The sequence below is a fragment of the Heteronotia binoei genome, chromosome 4 (assembly GCF_032191835.1).
Source record: "Heteronotia binoei isolate CCM8104 ecotype False Entrance Well chromosome 4, APGP_CSIRO_Hbin_v1, whole genome shotgun sequence".
Lineage (NCBI taxonomy): Eukaryota > Metazoa > Chordata > Lepidosauria > Squamata > Gekkonidae > Heteronotia > Heteronotia binoei.
Genome location: NC_083226.1, coordinates 13083139 through 13102070, shown reverse-complemented (window position 1 = coordinate 13102070; position 18932 = coordinate 13083139). Strand labels below are relative to the sequence as shown.

The window sequence follows — 18932 nt, the reverse complement described above, 5'->3', positions numbered from 1 at the left end:
TAAAACAATATAGACAATTATAAATATCAAGTACAGTAAAATTATTTAAAAATTAATACATATAAAATAGGTGCTAAATGCTGTAGTTGTAATGTCCACAAGATGACTAGCTGTCCATTAATCAGATTAGTCGGGTTCCATCTCAAAAGCCAGCTGAAAGAGACATGTTTTGCAAGCCCTGCGGAACTGGTTCAAGTCCCGCAGGGCTCGCACCATCTCCGGGAGATCGTTCCACCAACGAGGGGCTATCACCGAGAAGGCCTGCTCCCTAGTGGCCCTCAGCCTGGCTTCTCTTGGCCCAGGGATTGTCAGTAAGTTCTGTGAGCTGGATCTCAGTGCTCTCTGGGGCACATATGGGGAGAGGCGGTCCCTTAGGTAGGCAGGTCCTCGGCCATATAGGGCTTTAAAGGTAATAACCAGCACCTTATAGCGAACACGGTAAACAACCGGCAGCCAATGTAGATTCCGCAGCCCAGGCCGTGCAGTTTCCCACTGTGGTAGTCCCTCCAACAGCCTGGCCGCTGCGTTCTGGACTACCTGAAGTCTCCGTGTTCGGTATAAGGGCAGCCCCATGTAGAGGGCATTGCAGTAGTCTAATCTCGAAGTGATTTACTGTTGGTTTTTGTGTCTTTGTCTGTTTGTTAAGCTCTGGTTTTAAACTTTTTCGTGATGTGCCGCTGCTGACGCTTTGATCTTTTTTTTTTTTTTTAAATGCGTTTTTACGACACGCGTTCTAATTTGTTAGCGGCCTCAGCGACCCTTGTGAGGGCAGAAAGGCAAAGATGTCAGTGTTACGTAATAAATTTTACACTAAATAAAGAGGACAGCAAACATCAGCCTGGGTGTAGGGATGCCAGCCTCCAGGTGGGACCTGGGGATCCCCCAGAATAACCACTGATCTCCAGACTACAGAGATCAGTCCCCCTGGAGAAGACGGATGCATTGGAGGGCGGGGTCTATGCTGCTGTACCCTGCTGAGGCCCCTCCCACTACCTCCCCCAGGCTCCACCCACCAAACCTTTAGGAACTCCCCAACATGGAGCTGGCAATCCCTTCCTCCCCCCAACTACTGCCACGGTGTCCAAGAAGGACCCGGCAACCCCAGTCCCGGCCCACCTCTGCTTCAAGGCCAGGATCTCCATCGGCTCCGGCTCCAGGGCCTCATAGGCAAGGTTGACGTCCTCCGTCTCCCGCAGCAGGGCATAGATCGGCTCGATCTGCTCGTTAAAGCGGGCCACCAGGGTTCGGGCGTCCTTTTTGGGCATGGCCGACTCGTCTTCCTCCACTTCGGTCTCGCAAAAGGTACAGCGGAAGAGGCCTAATCGGAGAGAAGCCGCACGCGTATTCATTTGAAATGTTTCGACTCTGAGCTTTTTGCTGAAGGGGGAGGGGGAAAGAACCCTATGGGGAAGCTGCTCCCGATGGCTTCTTGGAAGCAATTGAAGAAAAAAACCCCGCACCTATGGGAAGCTGCTTCCAATCATCATCTGTGAAACAATAAAAACCATGATGGAAATGCAAGGAAGAAGCAGTTAAACTGGAAAACAGCACTGGCAGTAAAAGCAGAGAGAGAGAGAGGGAGGGGGAGAGAGGGAGAGAAAGAGAGAGACAGAGAGAGAGGGAAGGAGAGGGAAAGAGAAAAAGGGAGGGAGGGAAGGAGAGGGAGAGAAAGGGGGGGAGAGAGGGAAAGAGGGAAGGAGGGAGAAGGAGAGACAGAGAGAGGGGAGAGGAAGAGAGGGAGCAAGAGAGAAAGGGAGGGAGAGAGATGGAAGGAGAAAGGGAAGGAGAGGGAAAGAGAAAAAGGGAGAGAGGGAAGGAGGGAGAGGCAGTGAGAAGGGAGAGGAAGAAAGGGAGCAAGAGAGAAGGGGAGGGAGAGAGAGGGAAGGAGGGAGAAGGAAAGACAGAGAGAGGGGAGAGGGAGCAAGAGAGAAAGGGAGGGGGAGCGAGAGGGAAGGAGAGGGAGGGAGAGGGAGAGACAGAGGGGGATGGAGAGAGAGTGGGAGGGAAGGAGGGAGAAGGAGATACAGAGAAAGGGGAGAGGAAGAAAGGGAGCAAGAGAGAAAGGAGGGAGAGAGAGAGGGAAGGAGGGAGGGAGAAAGAGAGACAGAGAGAGGGGAGAGGAAGAGGGAGCAAGAGAGAAAGGGAGGGAGAGAGAGGGAGAGACAGAGGGGGATGGAGAGAGAGTGGGAGAGAGAGAGGGAAGGAGGGAGAGGGAGAGACAGAGAGAGGGGAGAGGAAGAGAGGGAGCAAGAGAGAAAGGGAGAGAGAAAGAGAGGGAAGGAGGGAGAGAGAGAGACAGAGGGGGATGGAGAGAGAGTGGGAGGGAGGGAAGAAGGGAGAGGGAGCAAGAGAAAAAGGGAGGGGGAGAGGGAGGGAGAGGCAGAGGGGGATGGAGGGAGAGTGGGAGGGAGAGAGGGAAGGAGGGAGAGACAGTGAGAAGGGAGAGGAAGAGAGGAAGCAAAGAGAGAAAGGGAGAGAGAGGGAAGGAGAGAGGGAGGGAGAGACAGAGGGGGATGGAGTGAAAGTGGGAGGGAGAGAGGGAAGCAAGGAGAGAGGGAAGAAGAGAGAAAGAGAGAGAGGGAGAGGAAATAATATACAACCAACCAAACAGCAGACTTCCGGCAGCACAGAAAAGGCTACAGGAAGTCCTACAAGAGAAAAACGGTGGCTGTATTGTCCCTGTTTTCAGAGGACAATAAACCTTTTCCACAGATTAAAGAAAGCAAACATTCAAACAGCAAGCTTAAAACTCCAGGCAGCACACAAGAAGGAGAAGGGCCACAGCTCAGTGGTAGAAAATCCACTTGGCATGCAGAAGGTCTCCAGGTTCAATTCCCGGCATCTCCAGTTAAAAAGACCGGGCAGGAGGTGATGCAAAGGACCACTGCCTTAGATCCTGGAGGGCCGCTGCCAGTCTGAGTAGACAATACCACCCTTTGGTGGACCAAGGGTCTGATTCAATATGAGGCAGCTTTTTGCATTCAGGGTCACTCCTTTTCCTAGGCTGACTGTCAGCAACTCAAGGTCGGAGGAGATGCAGCTAGAGAGGCAATACAGCCTGCTTGTAAGACCAGGTCTGGTTTGGATCTGCACGCAGCTCTCAACTAAACCTACTGCATGTGATTGCAAGGAGAATTACAATAGGGCAGGGGAGAACTGAATACACTTCCCCCAAATCCTTGAGAACAGGCCGGATAAAGAGGTAATAACTCAAGTATATCTAAACCAGGGGTGTAAAACATGTGGTCCGAGGGTCAAATCAGGCCCCCGGAGGGCTCCTATCAGGCCGGGCGAGCAACTCACTGTCATCTGCTTCCTTCCTTCTCTCTTTTGCTTCCTTCTGCCTCGCAGCTTGCTTTGCCAGGTTTGCTCAACCGCACAGGAGCTACAAAGTAAAGCCTCTCTTGGACGAGCGCATAAAGCAACGTCTGTCAGTTAGCAGAAACCGCTGAATAAACAAAATATTGCAAGAGCGATAATCTTTTAAACACATTTAAAATCTTTGTGTTTGTCTGTGTCCTTTATAAAGTTACATTTCCGCTACCTTTTATGATGTGCGTGGCCCAGCCCAACAAGGCCTCGTTTATGTCAGATCCAGCCCTCGTGACAAATAAGTTTGACACCCCTGCTCTATCATGTCCCCCCTTAGTTATTTCTATTCTAAACTGAAATGTCCCAGGTTCTTCAGCCTTTCCTTGTAGGGAACTTTCTGGGGAAGGCCACTGGAGGTTAGGAGCCAATGTAGCCAATTGTTCCAGTGGGGTTGGAGACATTGCAGGGGCGTCCTGGCTCAGACCTGGGCTCCAGGGAGGATGGCCAAGGGTGTAGGCTTGCGGGCGGTACTGCCCTCCAATTGCTCCAGGGCTCTTTTAATGTCCCACTCTGTCCCTGTGGTCTCTTCTGTGTTGCTATCACGTAGCTCTCGTGCAGCTGTGGCCTGGCTCCTGGAGGGGATGGTAGTGGCTTAAAATTTAAACTTCTTCCCTTCTCTCTGGAGTCGTGCAACTGCTGCACCCCAACTCTGGGAAGGGAGGGGTTTAAACTTTAAACCCCTTCCCTTCGTTCAGGACACCTAAATAAAAGCCGAATAATATCAGTTTTTATTCGGGCAGGGCTGCTTCAGTAGCCGAATACAAATCTCTCTGACTGGTATTTTGATCAGTATTTTTCACGTATTCATTGGACTCAGTATATACCAAGTGCACACCCCTAACCACCACAGCTGCCCTCTGAAACGATTTTTGACATCAACAGCTGCAGTATAAAACAGACAAAGTTGACAACAATCATACCGGACTGAAACAAAATCCAGAAGCAAGAGCTATGCAATACATTTTATCAGAACCAGAAACCAAACAAGCTTTCAAGCTGTCCAGAATTCTTCATCAAGTTGGATGCTTTAAAAAGGGTAAAGGGAGCGGGGGGGGGGGGGATTTTTTTGCAGGCTTGACGTTAAGGTTTCTTTTCTGCACTGCATATCAAATCCCACCCCCCTCAAATATTCAGTCCGATGGTTTGAAGATGGCTTGAAGAAGCTCACACACTGTGCTGCCTTACGTCAGTGTGCTCTGATAAAACGCTTTCTGGAATTTGTCTTTAGATAAGAGAAACTGTGTCAGGGAGAGCGCAACGATCTGATCGTGGCTCTAAAGCTGGGAGTTCTCTGGCTCAGCAAGGACTGCTTCGACAGAGCCGCTCACGGTGCCCCACGGCCTCCCTCCCCCCCCAGTTGCACCAACTACCTAGCCTCTCCTTCCAGCCCCTTCTCAACACCAGGCCACTTCCGTTGTGCACTGTTTTCACGGTAAACATCCAGCGGGGGGGTGGGGAGGGGGGAGCCACTTCGCAAACAGAAGCACCAGATGAACAAGAGAAATTGTTCTTCCTCTGCATGAAAAGCACGGAACGCCGCACTTGAAGGTCAAGGACACCAGATGACAGGATGCCGTGCCAGGAACGCTGCCTGTGAGAGAGACCTGCACGGCAGAAGTTCAAGGCGGATGAGGAGCCTGCCGGCAGCCTTCCCTTGCATCTACCTTTGCCTCTGAACACATCCACTGTCGCACTGCACTTTCCGTTAACCCCTTCTCCGTCCTGAGGCTGCTGCAGCTTCCGTACCATGGCCCACAGAGGGCCCTTTCCCTCCCTTCGTTTTCCAACGATAAGAGATCTGCAGAACCTCCAGGTAGGGGTTCAGAAGCCAGCAGAGGAAAGGAAGGGGGGCTCCACGCATGTGAAATGTGAGAGTGTGGGCACCAGGTTGCCAGCCTCCAGGTGAGGCCTGGAAATGTCCCAGAATTGCAACCGGTTCTCCAGATGACGGACAGCAGTTCACCTGGAGAAGATGGCGAAGAAGAAAGAGAAGTCTTCCTCAGTGGAACAGGCTTCCTCGGGAGGTGGTGGGCTCTCCTTCCTTAGAGGTTTTTAAACAGAGGCTAGATGGCCATCCGACAGCAATGAAGATCCTGTGAGTTTAGAGGGAGGGATCTGTGAGTTTCCTGCATTGTGCAGGGGGTTGGACTAGATAAGAACATAATAGAAGCCATGTTGGATCAGGCCAACGGCCCATCCAGTCCAACACTCTGTGTCACACAGTGGCAAAAAATTTTGTATATACACACACACTGTGGCTAATAGCCACTGATGGACCTGTGCTCCATATTTTTATCTAAACCCCTCTTGAAGGTGGCTATGCTTGTGGCCGCCACCACCTCCTGTGGCAGTGAATTCCACATGTTAACATAAGAACATAAGAGAAGCCATGTTGGATCAGGCCAACGGCCCATCCAGTCCAACACTCTGTGTCACAGAAGAACATAAGAGAAGCCCTGTTGGATCAGGCCAATGGCCCATCCAGTCCAACACTCTGTGTCACATAAGAACATAAGAGAAGCCATGTTGGATCAGGCCAATGGCCCATCCAGTCCAACACTCTGTGTCACATAAGAACATAAGAGAAGCCATGTTGGATCAGGCCAATGGCCCATCCAGTCCAACACTCTGTGTCACAAAAGAACATAAGAGAAGCCATGTTGGATCAGGCCAATGGCCCATCCAGTCCAACACTCTGTGTCACATAAGAACATAAGAGAAGCCCTGTTGGATCAGGCGAATGGCCCATCCAGTCCAACACTCTGTGTCACATAAGAACATAAGAGAAGCCCTGTTGGATCAGGCCAATGGCCCATCCAGTCCAACACTCTGTGTCACAGAAGAACATAAGAGAAGCCATGTTGGATCAGGCCAATGGCCCATCCAGTCCAACACTCTGTGTCACATAAGAACATAAGAGAAGCCATGTTGGATCAGGCCAATGGTCCATCCAGTCCAACACTCTGAGTCACATAAGAACATAAGAGAAGTCCTGTTGGATCAGGCGAATGGCCCATCCAGTCCAACACTCTGTGTCACACAGTGGCAAAAATTTTTATGTTAATCACCCTTTGGGTGAAGAATGACCCTGGAGGACCCTAGATGACTCTGGGGGTCCCTTCCAACTGTATGATTCGAAGAAGAGGAGGAGGAGGAGATTATACCCCACCCTTCACCAGCCAAAGGAGTCTCAGAGCAGCTTACAAATCTCCTTTCCCTTCCCCTCCCCACAGCAGACACCCCTGTGCGGTAGGTGGGGCTGAGAGAGCTCTAACAGAAACTGCTCTTGAGCAGAACTGCCTTGGGAGAACTTGTGGCTGACCCAAGATCACATCAGCAGGCGTATGTGAAGGAGTGGGGAATCAAACCTGGTTCTCCCAGATAAGAGTCTGCACACTTCACCACTACCCCAAACTGGCTTTGGACAGTGGATGCTACGGCATTACACCCCATACATCACTCCCCTCTCTCCCCTCAGTCTCCAGACACCTCCCATCCTGGAGTTAGCAAGACATGCAGGAGTGAAGGAAAGCAGGAGCGGGGAAGAGGCTGCAATTCAGGTTGAAGAGCAGCTTTGCAAGATTAGCTTTAGGGGTTGTGTGAAGAAAAGCATTTTTGCTTTGGAGGTTTGAAATGCGCCAAACTTTCCCTCGGAGTTTTAAAAGTTTTCTTCCCTCCCTGGGTGGAGAACAGACAGGAAGCGGGGAAGACAGTCCGATTGCTTTCCAGACCACCCAGTCCATAAGAACATAAGAGAAGCCATGTTGGATCAGGCCAATGGCCCATCCAGCCCAACACTCTGTGTCACATAAGAACATAAGAGAAGCCATGTTGGATCAAGCCAACGGCCCATCCAGCCCAACACTCTGTGTCACATAAAAACATAAGAGAAGCCATGTTGGATCAGGCCAACGGCCCATCCAGTCCAACACTTTATGTCACATAAGAACATAAGAGAAGCCATGCTGGATCAGGCCAACGGCCCATCCAGTCCAACACTCTATGTCATATAAGAACATAAGAGAAGCCATGTTGGATCAGGCCAATGGCCCATCCAGTCCAACACTCTATGTCATATAAGAACATAAGAGAAGCCATGTTGGATCAGGCCAATGGCCCATCCAGTCCAACACTCTGTGTCACAGAAGAACGTAAGAGAAGCCATGTTGGATCAGGCCAACGGCCCATCCAGCCCAACACTCTGTGTCACATAAAAACATAAGAGAAGCCATGTTGGATCAGGCCAACGGCCCATCCAGTCCAACACTTTATGTCACATAAGAACATAAGAGAAGCCATGCTGGATCAGGCCAACGGCCCATCCAGTCCAACACTCTATGTCACATAAGAACATAAGAGAAGCCATGCTGGATCAGGCCAATGGCCCATCCAGTCCAACACTCTGTGTCACATAAGAACATAAGAGAAGCCATGTTGGATCAGGCCAATGGCCCATCCAGTCCAACACTCTGTCACATAAGAACATAAGAGAAGCCATGTTGGATCACGCCAATGGCCCATCCAGTCCAACACTCTGTGTCACACAGTGGCCAAAAAAACCTAAGTGCCATCAAGAGGTCCTCCAGTGGGGCTAGAAGCCCTTCCACTGTGCCCCCCCACCCCCAGCACAAGAATACAGAGCAGCACTGCCCCAGACAGAGAGTTCTAACAATAAGCTGTGGCTAATAGCCATTGATGGGCCTCTGCTCCATATTTTTATCCAATCCCCTCTTGAAGCTGGCTATGCTTGCAGCTGCCACCATCTCCTGTGGCAATGAATTCCATTCAGCACCATTCAACACAATTCAAAATTGGAGCTTAAGAGAAATACAAAAGATAAAAACAGTTGAAACGTTGGGGAGGAACTGGGAACACCAAGCAAAACAAAAAGTCTTCCATCCGCTGGCAGAAGACAGCAGCAGAAGGAAAGGAAAGGTCCCCTGTGTAAGCACCAGTTGTTTCTGACTCTGTGGTGATGTTGCTTTCACAACGTTTTCATGGCAGACTTTTTAAGGGGTGGTTTGCCATTGCCTTCCCCAGTCATCTACACTTCCCCCCCCAGCAAGCTGGGTACTCATTTTACTGACCTCGGAAGGATGGAAGGCTGAGTCAACCTCAAGCCGGCTACCTGAAAACCTAGCTTCCACTGGGGATCGAACTCAGGTTGTACGCAGAGCTTAGGACTGTAGTACTGCAGCTTTAGCACTGCGCCACGGGACAGCAGCAGAAGGGGACAGCAAAGGGGAGAGCCAGTTTGGTGTAATGGTTAAGTGTGCGGACTCTTATCTGGGAGAACCGGGTTTGATTCCCCACTCCTCCACTTGCACCTGCTGGAATGGCCTTGGGTCAGCCAGAGCTCTGGTAGGAGTTGTCCTTGAAAGGGCAGCTGGTGTGAGAGTCTTCTCAGCCCCACCCACCTCACAGGGGGTTTGTTGTGGGGGAGGAAGGGAAAGGAGATTGTCAGCCACGCTGAGACTCTGAGATTCGGAGTGGAGGGCAGGATATAAATCCAATATCTTCTTCTTCTGGAGAGCCAGTTTGGTGTAGTGGTCAAGTGTGCGGACTCTTATCTGGGAGAACCAGGTTTGATTCCCCACTCCTCCACTTGCACCTGCTGGCATGGCCTTGGGTCAGCCATAGCCCTGGCAGAGGTTGTCCTTGAAAGGGCAGCTGCTGTGAGAGCTCTCTCCAGCCCCACCCACCTCACAGGGTGTCTGTTGTGGGGGAGGAAGGGAAAGGAGATTGTAGGCCATTCTGAGACTCTGTCCTTGAAAGGGCAGCTGCTGTGAGAGCCCTCTCAGCCCCACCCACCTCACAGGGTGTCTGTTGTGGGGGAGGAAGGGAAAGGAGATTGTAGGCTGCTCTGAGACTCTGTCCTTGAAAGGGCAGCTGCTGTGAGAGCCCTCTCAGCCCCGCCCACCTCACAGGGTGTCTGTTGTGGGGGAAGAAGGGAAAGGAGATTGTGAGCTGCTCTGAGACTCTTCGGAGTGGAGGGCAGGATATAAATCCAATATCTTCTTCTTTTTCTTCTTCTTCATCTTCTTCAAAATCTCACTGAGGAGCAGAAAGATGCTGTGGGACCCTCAGGAAAGAACCAAGTGGACTTCTTGCTCGCCCTTTCTACAGCAGAAGATAGCCCATTGCCAGCTTTAGGTTGGGAAATTCCTGGTGATTTTGGAGGTGGAATCAGAGGAGGGTCGAGTTTGGGGAGGGGAGGGACTTCAGCGGGGCCTAATGCCACAGAGGCCACCTTCTGAAGCAGCCATCTCCTCCAGGGGAACTGCTCTCTGTTGCCTGGAGATCGCCTGTTATCCCAGGAGATCTCCAGCCACTACCTGGAGGTTGGACAAAAGCAATGATAAGACCAGGGGTGGAATTCTAGCAGGAGCTCCTTAGCATATTAGGCCACACCCCCTGATGTAGCCAATCAGGCCCCCAATCAGCCAATATTAGGCCACACCCCATGATGTAGCCTTGTAAGCTCTTGGAGGATCGGCTACAACAGGGGTGTGTGGCCTGATATGCAAAGGAGCTCCTGCTAGAATTCCAACCCTGGATAAGACCATTCAGTTTACAACAAACATACATTCAAGTGCATTATAATGTAGAACAGTAAGAAAACAAGGTGTTCTGATGGAACACAATACGCCTCCAGCAATAAACAGAGCACAAGCTTCACCAGTTTCCTTGGGCTATTTGTTCTTCAGAAGAAAACCTGTTTTGAGACACTGAGAAAGGATGGAGCTCTTGAAGAATCAGAGAGTTGGAAGGGTCCTCCAGGGTCATCTAGCCCAGCCTCCTGCACAATGCAGGAAACTCACAAACACCTCCCCCTAAATTCACAGGATCTGCATTGCTGTCAGATGGCCATCTAAGCCTCTGTTTAAAAACCTCCAAGGAAGGAGAGCCCACCACCTCCAGAGGAAGCCTCCACTGAGGAACCGCTCTAACGGTCAGAAAGTTCTTTTTAATGTTGAACCGGAAACTCATTTGATTTAATTTCAACCCGTTGGTTCTGGTCCTACCTTCTGGGGCCACAGAAAACAATTCCACACCCTCCTCTCTATGACAGCCCTTCAAGTACTTAAAGACGGTTATCCTATCATTTCTCAGCCGCCTCCTCTCCAGGCTAAACATCCCCAGCTCCTTCAACCTTTCTTCATAGGACCTGAAGACACGAAACTGCTTATATTCTAATAGGAAGTTGGGCTGTTTAGAAGCCCATCTCTTGTTCAAGAGAAGTCCCACTGGCTAGTGGAAGAAAAGGAGGAAAGAACTTTCAATTTCATTCTTGGTATGGTCCTGGGACTACATATGAAGAACATCTTGTTTGGACTGAAAACGTTTTTCACCGTTCATGGACTGTAACCACACTAATATTTTCTTACCGTTCTACATTATAATATATGACGCTTATATGAACATTTGTTGTAAACTGCATGGTCTTATCCTTGCTTTTGTCCTGCTTAATAATAATAATAATAATAATAATTTTATTCTTATATCCCGCCCTCCCCCGCCAAAGCGGGCTCGGAGCGGCTTACATGACATGGTTTGCATCGTGATTACACTAAAATCCAGTCATTACAATAAAAGACAATTAAAATAGTTAAATTAAACAAACAATTAAGATTATTAACAGCTACAAAATAAAGTGCCACAGTTCAATATATGTATAAGATGGCTAGGTGTCATTTCCGGGTTCCATCTTACATGCGAGTTGATGGAGGGAGGTTTTGCAAGCCCTGCGAAACTGATTTAGGTCTCGCAGGGCTCGCACCTCCTCTGGTAGTTGATTCCACCATTGGGGAGCCATTGTGGAGAAGGCCTGCTCCCTTGTTATTTTCAGTCTGGCCTCCCTTGGTCCAGGGATTCGTAGTAGGTTTTGGGAACTGGATCTCAGTGCTCTCAGGGGAACATATGGAGAGAGGCGGTCCCTAAGGTAGGCAGGTCCTCGGCCATATAGGGCTTTAAAGGTAATGACCAGCACCTTGTAACGAACTCGGTACACAATTGGCAGCTTAGAGACTGTGGAGCCCTGCGTTTTGTCAGTTTATACTACCTGGAGGTTGGCAACTCGAGTAGAAGTGGCTGGAAACCTGGCTTACAAGAAAGGAAAGAAATCTTCCCAGCTTTTCGGCTTACAGATTCATGCTGGCAGGAAACTCAAACAGGGTTGTGACATCGAAGATGACTTTAAGAAAGCAAAAACCTCGCTTGCTTCCGTAAGCGGGCCAATGCTGAGCAACTGCTTAGTCATTCTGATGCAAAACTTAACAGCTGGCATTTCGACGTATACTGGGATCGTTTCAAACCGACCCTTAATATAAGCACACCATGGCAAATTTCAGCTCGGTGAACAGTCGTCTATATTTACCCTGCTTGATGCTGGAGCTGAGATAACGTGGGCCAGTTTCCAAACAAGAACTCACTTCTGTTGTGTAGCCCAGTTGCCCGTCATGCCACCCAATGTGACCTACAGAAACAGCCTCACGCTTGCCGTCTAGCTTCTTTTCTGCTTCCGATGAGAAATGCGGAGATTGTTGCAGCTGATCAGAGGTTTCTCCACTCCAAAGTACTCTTATCCTTAGACAAGATCACTCTTGGTCCAGTTTGGGCCTGCCCAAGAAGATGCTAAAGCTAACTGTACCCATGTGCCTTATGAAGAGGTTATCTTAATGCCTTAAGAAACTGGGGGAGCTACTGGAGCTTTCCAGCTAAGGAATAGTAAAAATCTGGATCAAGGCGGCTCGGCGGTGCTGATGTTGTTAGACCTATCGGCAGCGTTCGATACGGTCGACCATCGGTTGCTGGCTTGCTGCCTTGCCGACGCGGGGATTCAGGGGCTGGCCTTACAATGGCTTTCCTCTTTCCTTGACGGTCGGGGACAAAGGGTGGCGATTGGGGACGAACTGTCCCGAAGACACACGCTTGATTGCGGAGTGCCTCAAGGGGCGGTGCTTTCCCCGATGTTGTTTAACATCTACATGCGCCCCCTTGCCCAGATTGCCCGAAGGTATGGGTTGGGTTGTCATCAGTATGCTGATGACACCCAGCTCTATCTACTTATGGACGGCCGGCCTGACTGCGCCCCAGAAAACTTGGACCGGGCGTTACAGGCGGTGGCTAGGTGGCTTAGGCTGAGTGGGCTGAAGCTGAATCCAGCGAAGACAGAGGTCCTTTGCTTGGGTCGTCGTGCATAGAAAAGCTAAGCCTTACAACTTTTTCAGTTATAAAAATAATATGTTGAGCAAGGTGAAAACTTTTCAAAGCCCAATGTTAACATCCTCTCTGACGTAACCACTAAGGAAAAAAACCTTGGTGAGTTAGTATATTGCTCTGTGTTCATCACTGTGACGATGCCAAGAAGAACAATACCATAGTCAATGTAACTGCATTGCAAAGCTGGACTAGATGGACCACTGGTTTGATCCAGCAGGGTTCTTCTGATGTTCTTATGAAGGCCTCAGATTCTCTGCCCACTTGTTGGTCATCCAGAGGAACTGGTTGGCTACTGTGTGAGGCAGGATACTGGACTAGTTGGACCACTGGTCTGATACAGCAGGGCTCTTCTGATGTTCTTATGAAGGCCTCAGGCTCTCTGCCCAGTTGTTGTCATCCAGAGGAACTGGTTGGCTACTGTGTGAGGCAGGATGCTGGACTAGATGGACAACTGGCCTGACCCAGCAGGGCTCTTCTGATGTTCTTATGAAGGCCTAAGGCTCTCTGTCCAGTTGTTGGTCATCCAGAGGAACTGGTTGGCTACTGTGTGAGACAGGATGCTGGACTAGATGGACCACTGGTCTGATCCAGCAGAGCTCTTCTGATGTTCTTATGAAGGCCTCAGGCTCTCTGCCCAGTTGTTGGTCATCCAGAGGAACTGGTTGGCTACTGTGTGAGGCAGGATGCTGGACTAAATGCACCACTGGTCTGACCCAGCAGGGCTCTTCTGATGTTCTTATGAAGGCCTCAGGCTCTCTGTCCAGTTGTTGGTCCTCCAGAGGAAGTGGTTGGCCACTGTGTGAGGCAGGATGCTGGACTAGATGGACCACTGGTCTGATCCAGCAGGGCTCTTCTGATGTTCTTATGAAGGCCTCAGCTTCTCTGCCCAACTACAAAATAAAACCCCCAAACCCCTTCCAGTTATGCCAGGATGGAGTGGGGCAAACAGGCACAGAGGTGGGAGTTGGGATGCCAGCTGCCAGGTGAGTCCTGGGATGCCCTGGGATTACAGCTCATCTCCAGACTACAGATGCTTTGGAGGGTGGACTCTATGGTGTTGTACCCCACCCCCCGACGTCCCTGTCCTCCCCAGGCTCCATCCCCAAACCTCCAGGAGTTTCCCAGCCTTGATGAGGCAGCCCTAACTGCTCACCACTGTTCCCTGTAAGCTGAGTTAGGGTGAGCTTGCTCACAGATTAGTGGACCATATGCTGAACATGAGTCAACAGTGTGATGCAGTGGCAAAAAAGACAAATGCAATTTTGGGCTGTATCAACAGAAGTCTAGTGTCCAGATCACATGCTGAGGTCTGGTAAGACCTCACCTGGAGTATTGTGTTCAGTTTTGGGCACCACATTTTAAGAAGGATATAGACAAGCTGGAACAGGTCCAGAGGAGGGCGACGAAGATGGTGAGGGGTCTGGAGACCAACTCCTATGAAGAAAGGTTGAAGAAGTTGGGGAAGTTTAGCCTGGAGAGGAGGCGGCTGAGAGGTGATATGATCACCATCTTCAAGTAGGTGAAGGGCTGTCATATAGAGGATGGTGTGGAATTGTTTTCTGTGGCCCCGGAAGGTAGGACCAGAACCAATGGGTTGAAATTAAATCAAAAGAGTTTCCGGCTCCACGTTAGGAAGAACTTCCTGACTGTTAGAACGATTCCTCAGTGGAACAGGCTTCCTTGGAGGTTTTTCAACAGAGGCTAGATGGCCATCTGATAGCAATGAAGATCCTATGAATTTAGGGGGAAGTGTTTGTGAGTTTCCTGCATTGTTCAGGGAGTTGGACTAGATGACCCTAGAGGTCCCTTCCAACTCTATGATTCTACTCATTTTACCAACCTCGGAAGGCTGAGTCAACCTCGAGCCGGCTACCTGAACCCAGCTTCCACCGGGATCGAACTCAGGTCGTGAGCAGAGCTTAGGACTGCAGTACTGCAGCTTTACCACTCTGCTTGTCTTAGCTCAGGAAAAATGGCCCCAGAGCCCAGCAATTTCCTGCAGTCGCTCACAACGTCAATGTCGGTAGCTCACAACGTAGAAATTTTTGCTCACCAGACTCTGCAGCTTAGGAAGGACATTGCTGCTCCTCCCCCGCTGGTTGCTGAGGAGTGGTGGGGGGGACCCAAGCAACACAGAAGCATCACGGACAGGAGACAAACATACTACACAATACCATGATTAAACAAAATTGCCACTCTCTTCAAATTCTATACTGTTTATAAAGCTTGAACCTACTCACATCTCGCAGTTTATGTTACTAATCCAAAACCACACGATTCACAATATTAAGTGCCACCATTATTATAAACTGCCACCATTATTAAATGTTCAGTGTCTCAAAAAATTATCTTAAAGTCCAAATTCCATACTTGTAGAAAAGTGCCTGTAATGTTCAAACTTCTTCGCTGGGCAGAGAGACGCCTTGGCCTCCCCTCCAACAGGGACGGCCAGCTTCAGTAGAACTCCGTTTCAAAGAAGATCTTTCTCAAGGAGAGGTCTAGAAGAAACTCACAATTCCAATACGTCTTATTGTATCCAGGGGTGGAATTCTAGCAGGAGCTTCTCTGCATATTAGGCCACACCCCTCTGATGTTAGCCAATCCTGCAGGAGCTTACAAAAAAGAGCCTTGTAAGCTCTTGGAGGATTGGCTACATCAGGGGTGTGTGGCCTAATAGGCAAAGGAGCTCCTTATTGATTGATTGATTGATTGATTGATTGATTGATTGATTGCATTGAATTGCATTGCATTTATCTCCCGCCCTCCCCGCCGAAGCAGGCCCAGGGTGGCTAGAATTCCAACCCTGCTTATTGTCAAGCATGTCATTTCTATATGCTATTCCTAATGGCATTCCGGAGACAAGCCAGATACAAAGCAGAACACTCTTCATGCTCTCTTCCCTCCTTCCCCCCGCCCCCCTACTTTCTCCTTCTAACCAAAGGGTGCATAATAAATCCATCTGGGCCCAGGATGTTTAAAATAACCTTGTGCTAACGGTGTAGAGTGCCTCTCCCCCAGATTCACACAGCCAGGTCTTATCGGTTCCCAGAGAATGTGTGAAAAAGGGAGACGTTTTTATTAGCTGACATTCCTTAGTCATAAAGAGATACTAGTGAGTAGCCTTTGAACCCTCAACTCAATTTGCATCTTTATATTATCCTTTTGAAGTTATCTGTACCCTTTCCCTTTGAAGCATGCCTGTAAGTTATTATGCAAAGCTATGTATGTCATTACTTCCAAGGTGTCCGTCCTTGGCAAGCTATGGAGTTTCAACAATAAAGCAACTTTTGATTGAAGAACAAAAGCTTGAATATTGCAAAATATCGATGCTTGACACTTATATCGTTCATTATTAGAAGCACCCATTCTTCAGAGACATGGCAGTCCTATGCGGGGTGGGTCTTAGAGGCCCTGACTGATGCAGGAAACTCATCATAGCATACCTGACAGCTGTGCTCAGCCTCTCTCTGAAGATCTCCAGCAAGGAAACCCCCCCCCCCGGTTATTGGTTCCCCATCAAGAAGAAGAAGAAGATATTGGATTTATATCCCGCCCTCCACTCCGAAGAGTCTCAGAGCAGCTCACAATCTCCTTTACCTTCCTCCCCCACAACAAACACCCTGTGAGGTGGGTGGGGCTGGAGAGGGCTCTCACAGCAGCTGCCCTTTCAAGGACAACCTCTGCCAGATAAGAGTCCGAGCGCTTCACCGCTATGCCAAACTTGCTCTCCAACCACCAATCAAACCACCAATCAAACCACCTGTACCTGTCCGGAAACTTCTCCACACATACAACTGAAATCTCCCCTCCCGTAACATAAGCCCACTCGATCTAGCCTTGCAACGTGGAGCAGCAGAGACTTATTAGTCCTTCCGCAGGACAGCCCCCTCAGGTATGTCATCGTGGCTCCACGCCATCCTCTGCTCCCGGTAGGGTGGGCCAATCTCCAGGCACTGGCTGGAGATCCCCCCAGAATTACAGTTGAGCTCCAGACTACATAGACTGCTTGCTTATTTATTTATTTAAAACATTTCTTCCACCTCTCCAGGAAGAACATTGGCTGCTTTGGAAGGTGGACTGCATGGCACTATACACTGCTGAGGTCCCTCCCCTCCCTACAGCCCATCCTCCCAGATGCCACCCTCAAATGTCCCAGCATTTCCAAACCCAAGCCTAATCCATTCTCTCCTCAACCCACATGAGATGTAGTGAAGGAACAGGCCATGGAGGGGGGGGAGGGTGATAACACTGGGGCCAGAGGGGGCATCACTACTGCCTGGGCATGAGCCGCTTTGGCTGATTGGATAAAACAACCCAGACAGCCCTGGAGTCTAACCCAGCTATGCTCACAGGGCCATGGAACATGTAAGGGGACACAGCTACTGTCATAACCTTCCCACCATACTAGCTGTGGACTCTGGCTTGGAAACCTCAGAGAAAGAGCCAGAAACACAAGAAAGGAGAGAGAAGGGAACTCTGGGAGACCCCTGCAGGACAGGTGCCCCTAGTACATCAGTTCAAGAGGCTTGTGCCTGAGGAACCTGCAGTTGGAGCCTCTCTAGAACGTGCCCCGAGGAGTCTGCAGTTGGAACTTCTCTAGAATGTGCTCCAAGGAGCCTGCTCTTGGAACTTCTCTAGAATGTGCCCTGAGGAGTCTGCTCTTGGAACTTCTCTAGAACGTGCCCTGAGGAGCCTGCTCTTGGAACTTCTCTAGAACGTGCCCTGAGGAGCCTGCTCTTCGAACTTCTCTAGAATGTGGCGAGGAGCCTGCTCTTGGAACTTCTCTAGAACGTGCCCTGAGGAGCCTGTTCTTGGAACTTCTCTAGAACGTGCCCTGAGGAGCCTGCTCTTGGAACTTCTCTAGACTGTGCTCCAAGGAGCCTGCTCTTGGAACTTCTCTAGAACGTGCCCTGAGGAGCCTGCTCTTGGAACTTCTCTAGAATGTGCCCCGAGGAGCCTGCGGTTAGAACTTCTCTAGAACTTGCTCCAAGGAGCCTGCAGTTGGAGGTTCTCTACCAGAATTTTCCTTCGTCCCTCCCGGGTCTAAGGGCAACTAAGCACTGGCCCAAGACTTGGCTCATGGGCCCACCAGGATCCATCTCAACCCTGAAAGCAGCAAAAGTCGCTCAAAACGGTTGAGAAGAGATGCAGTGCCGGGCTGTTAGCCCATTCTCCACCTCTTGAGCCCATGCTCCACTTCCATGGTTCTGGCAGCTGTAACTCCCTGCAGGATTCCAGCCCCAGTTAAGACTGGACATGATGAGTCCCAAGGGCTGCTTCCAGGGCAGGTGAAACTGCTCCCTTCTCAGCCTGCAAGCCATGGGGGTTGGAGAAGCTTGCCTGATCAACCCATCCACCAAGCATAAACCGAGCTAGCCCCAGGGCTAAAGGGTAAGGGTGCCAACCCCCAGATGGGACCTGGAGATTCCATGAATCAGCACTGATCTCCAGGCGACAAGTCAGTTTCCCTGGAGAAAATGGCTGCTTTGGAGGGTGGAATCTCCAGCGCCACGACTGGGGACCCTTCCGGGCTCCGTCTCCCGAATCTCCAGGCACTTCCCAACCCAGAGTCGGCAACCAAGCTAAGGGTCTTGGATCGGTCAACGAGAACCTGACCGGCCCTGCCAGAAGAGTACGGGGCAGCTGTTCAAGCAGCAACTGAAACCAGTGAAGAACTTCCCCCTCCCCAGCCTGGCTGGTGATGCAACCCATTCTATTCACACCCCGCTGAAGCCGCAAAAAAGCAATTACAGTTTTGTTTGCATCCAAGGCAAAAGACAACAAAACAACCATTCAAACGCGCTGACTGTCTAGGCACAGTTTATACATCAAATTCCACCGAATACAGCGTGCCTTCCCAATAAGAAAGGCCTCGGGGTTTCTTAGACACATCCATTTAGATTTTGCACTATAACGCTCCCCTTCCTCATTACAGCGGTCTGTAATTCAGCCATGAAAAGAAATCATTTACTTCTCTGAGTGCCCCGGAATACAGAAAAACAGCATGCTCTACCCTAGAATCGGCGATGGAATTTTGAGTTCCACCCGTAACGATGAGCAATTTTCACGCCGCGGACCAAAAATTGCCTCTCAAGCCCATTTAGGAAGCCAAACAGCTCCCTTCCCCCCCCCCCTCCTCCTGTACAGTATCTACAATCTTATATCTACACGGCCGCAAACAGAGAGAGGCCATTGTGAGCCGTGTGCCGTTAACTTTCCTACTAAGGGCCTTTTTTAAAAAAAAACTCCCGGAGATCTAACACAAAGATTTTTCAGCAGGGGCCATGTGAGACGGCAAACACAGAAACATAGGAGAAACAAGAACCGGAAGGGATCCC

The 18932-nt window shown here is 50.0% G+C and overlaps 1 protein-coding gene across 1 annotated transcript in view; it reads right to left on the bottom strand.

Annotated features, from left to right (window-relative positions):
* GTF2E1 (general transcription factor IIE subunit 1) overlaps positions 1–18932 on the bottom strand; it is a 58963-nt gene that overhangs the window by 12218 nt on the left and 27813 nt on the right. The window contains exon 3 of the mRNA XM_060236798.1: positions 1117–1318. Coding sequence (XP_060092781.1) covers positions 1117–1318 — 202 coding nt within the window. The remainder of the gene's footprint in view (positions 1–1116; positions 1319–18932) is intronic.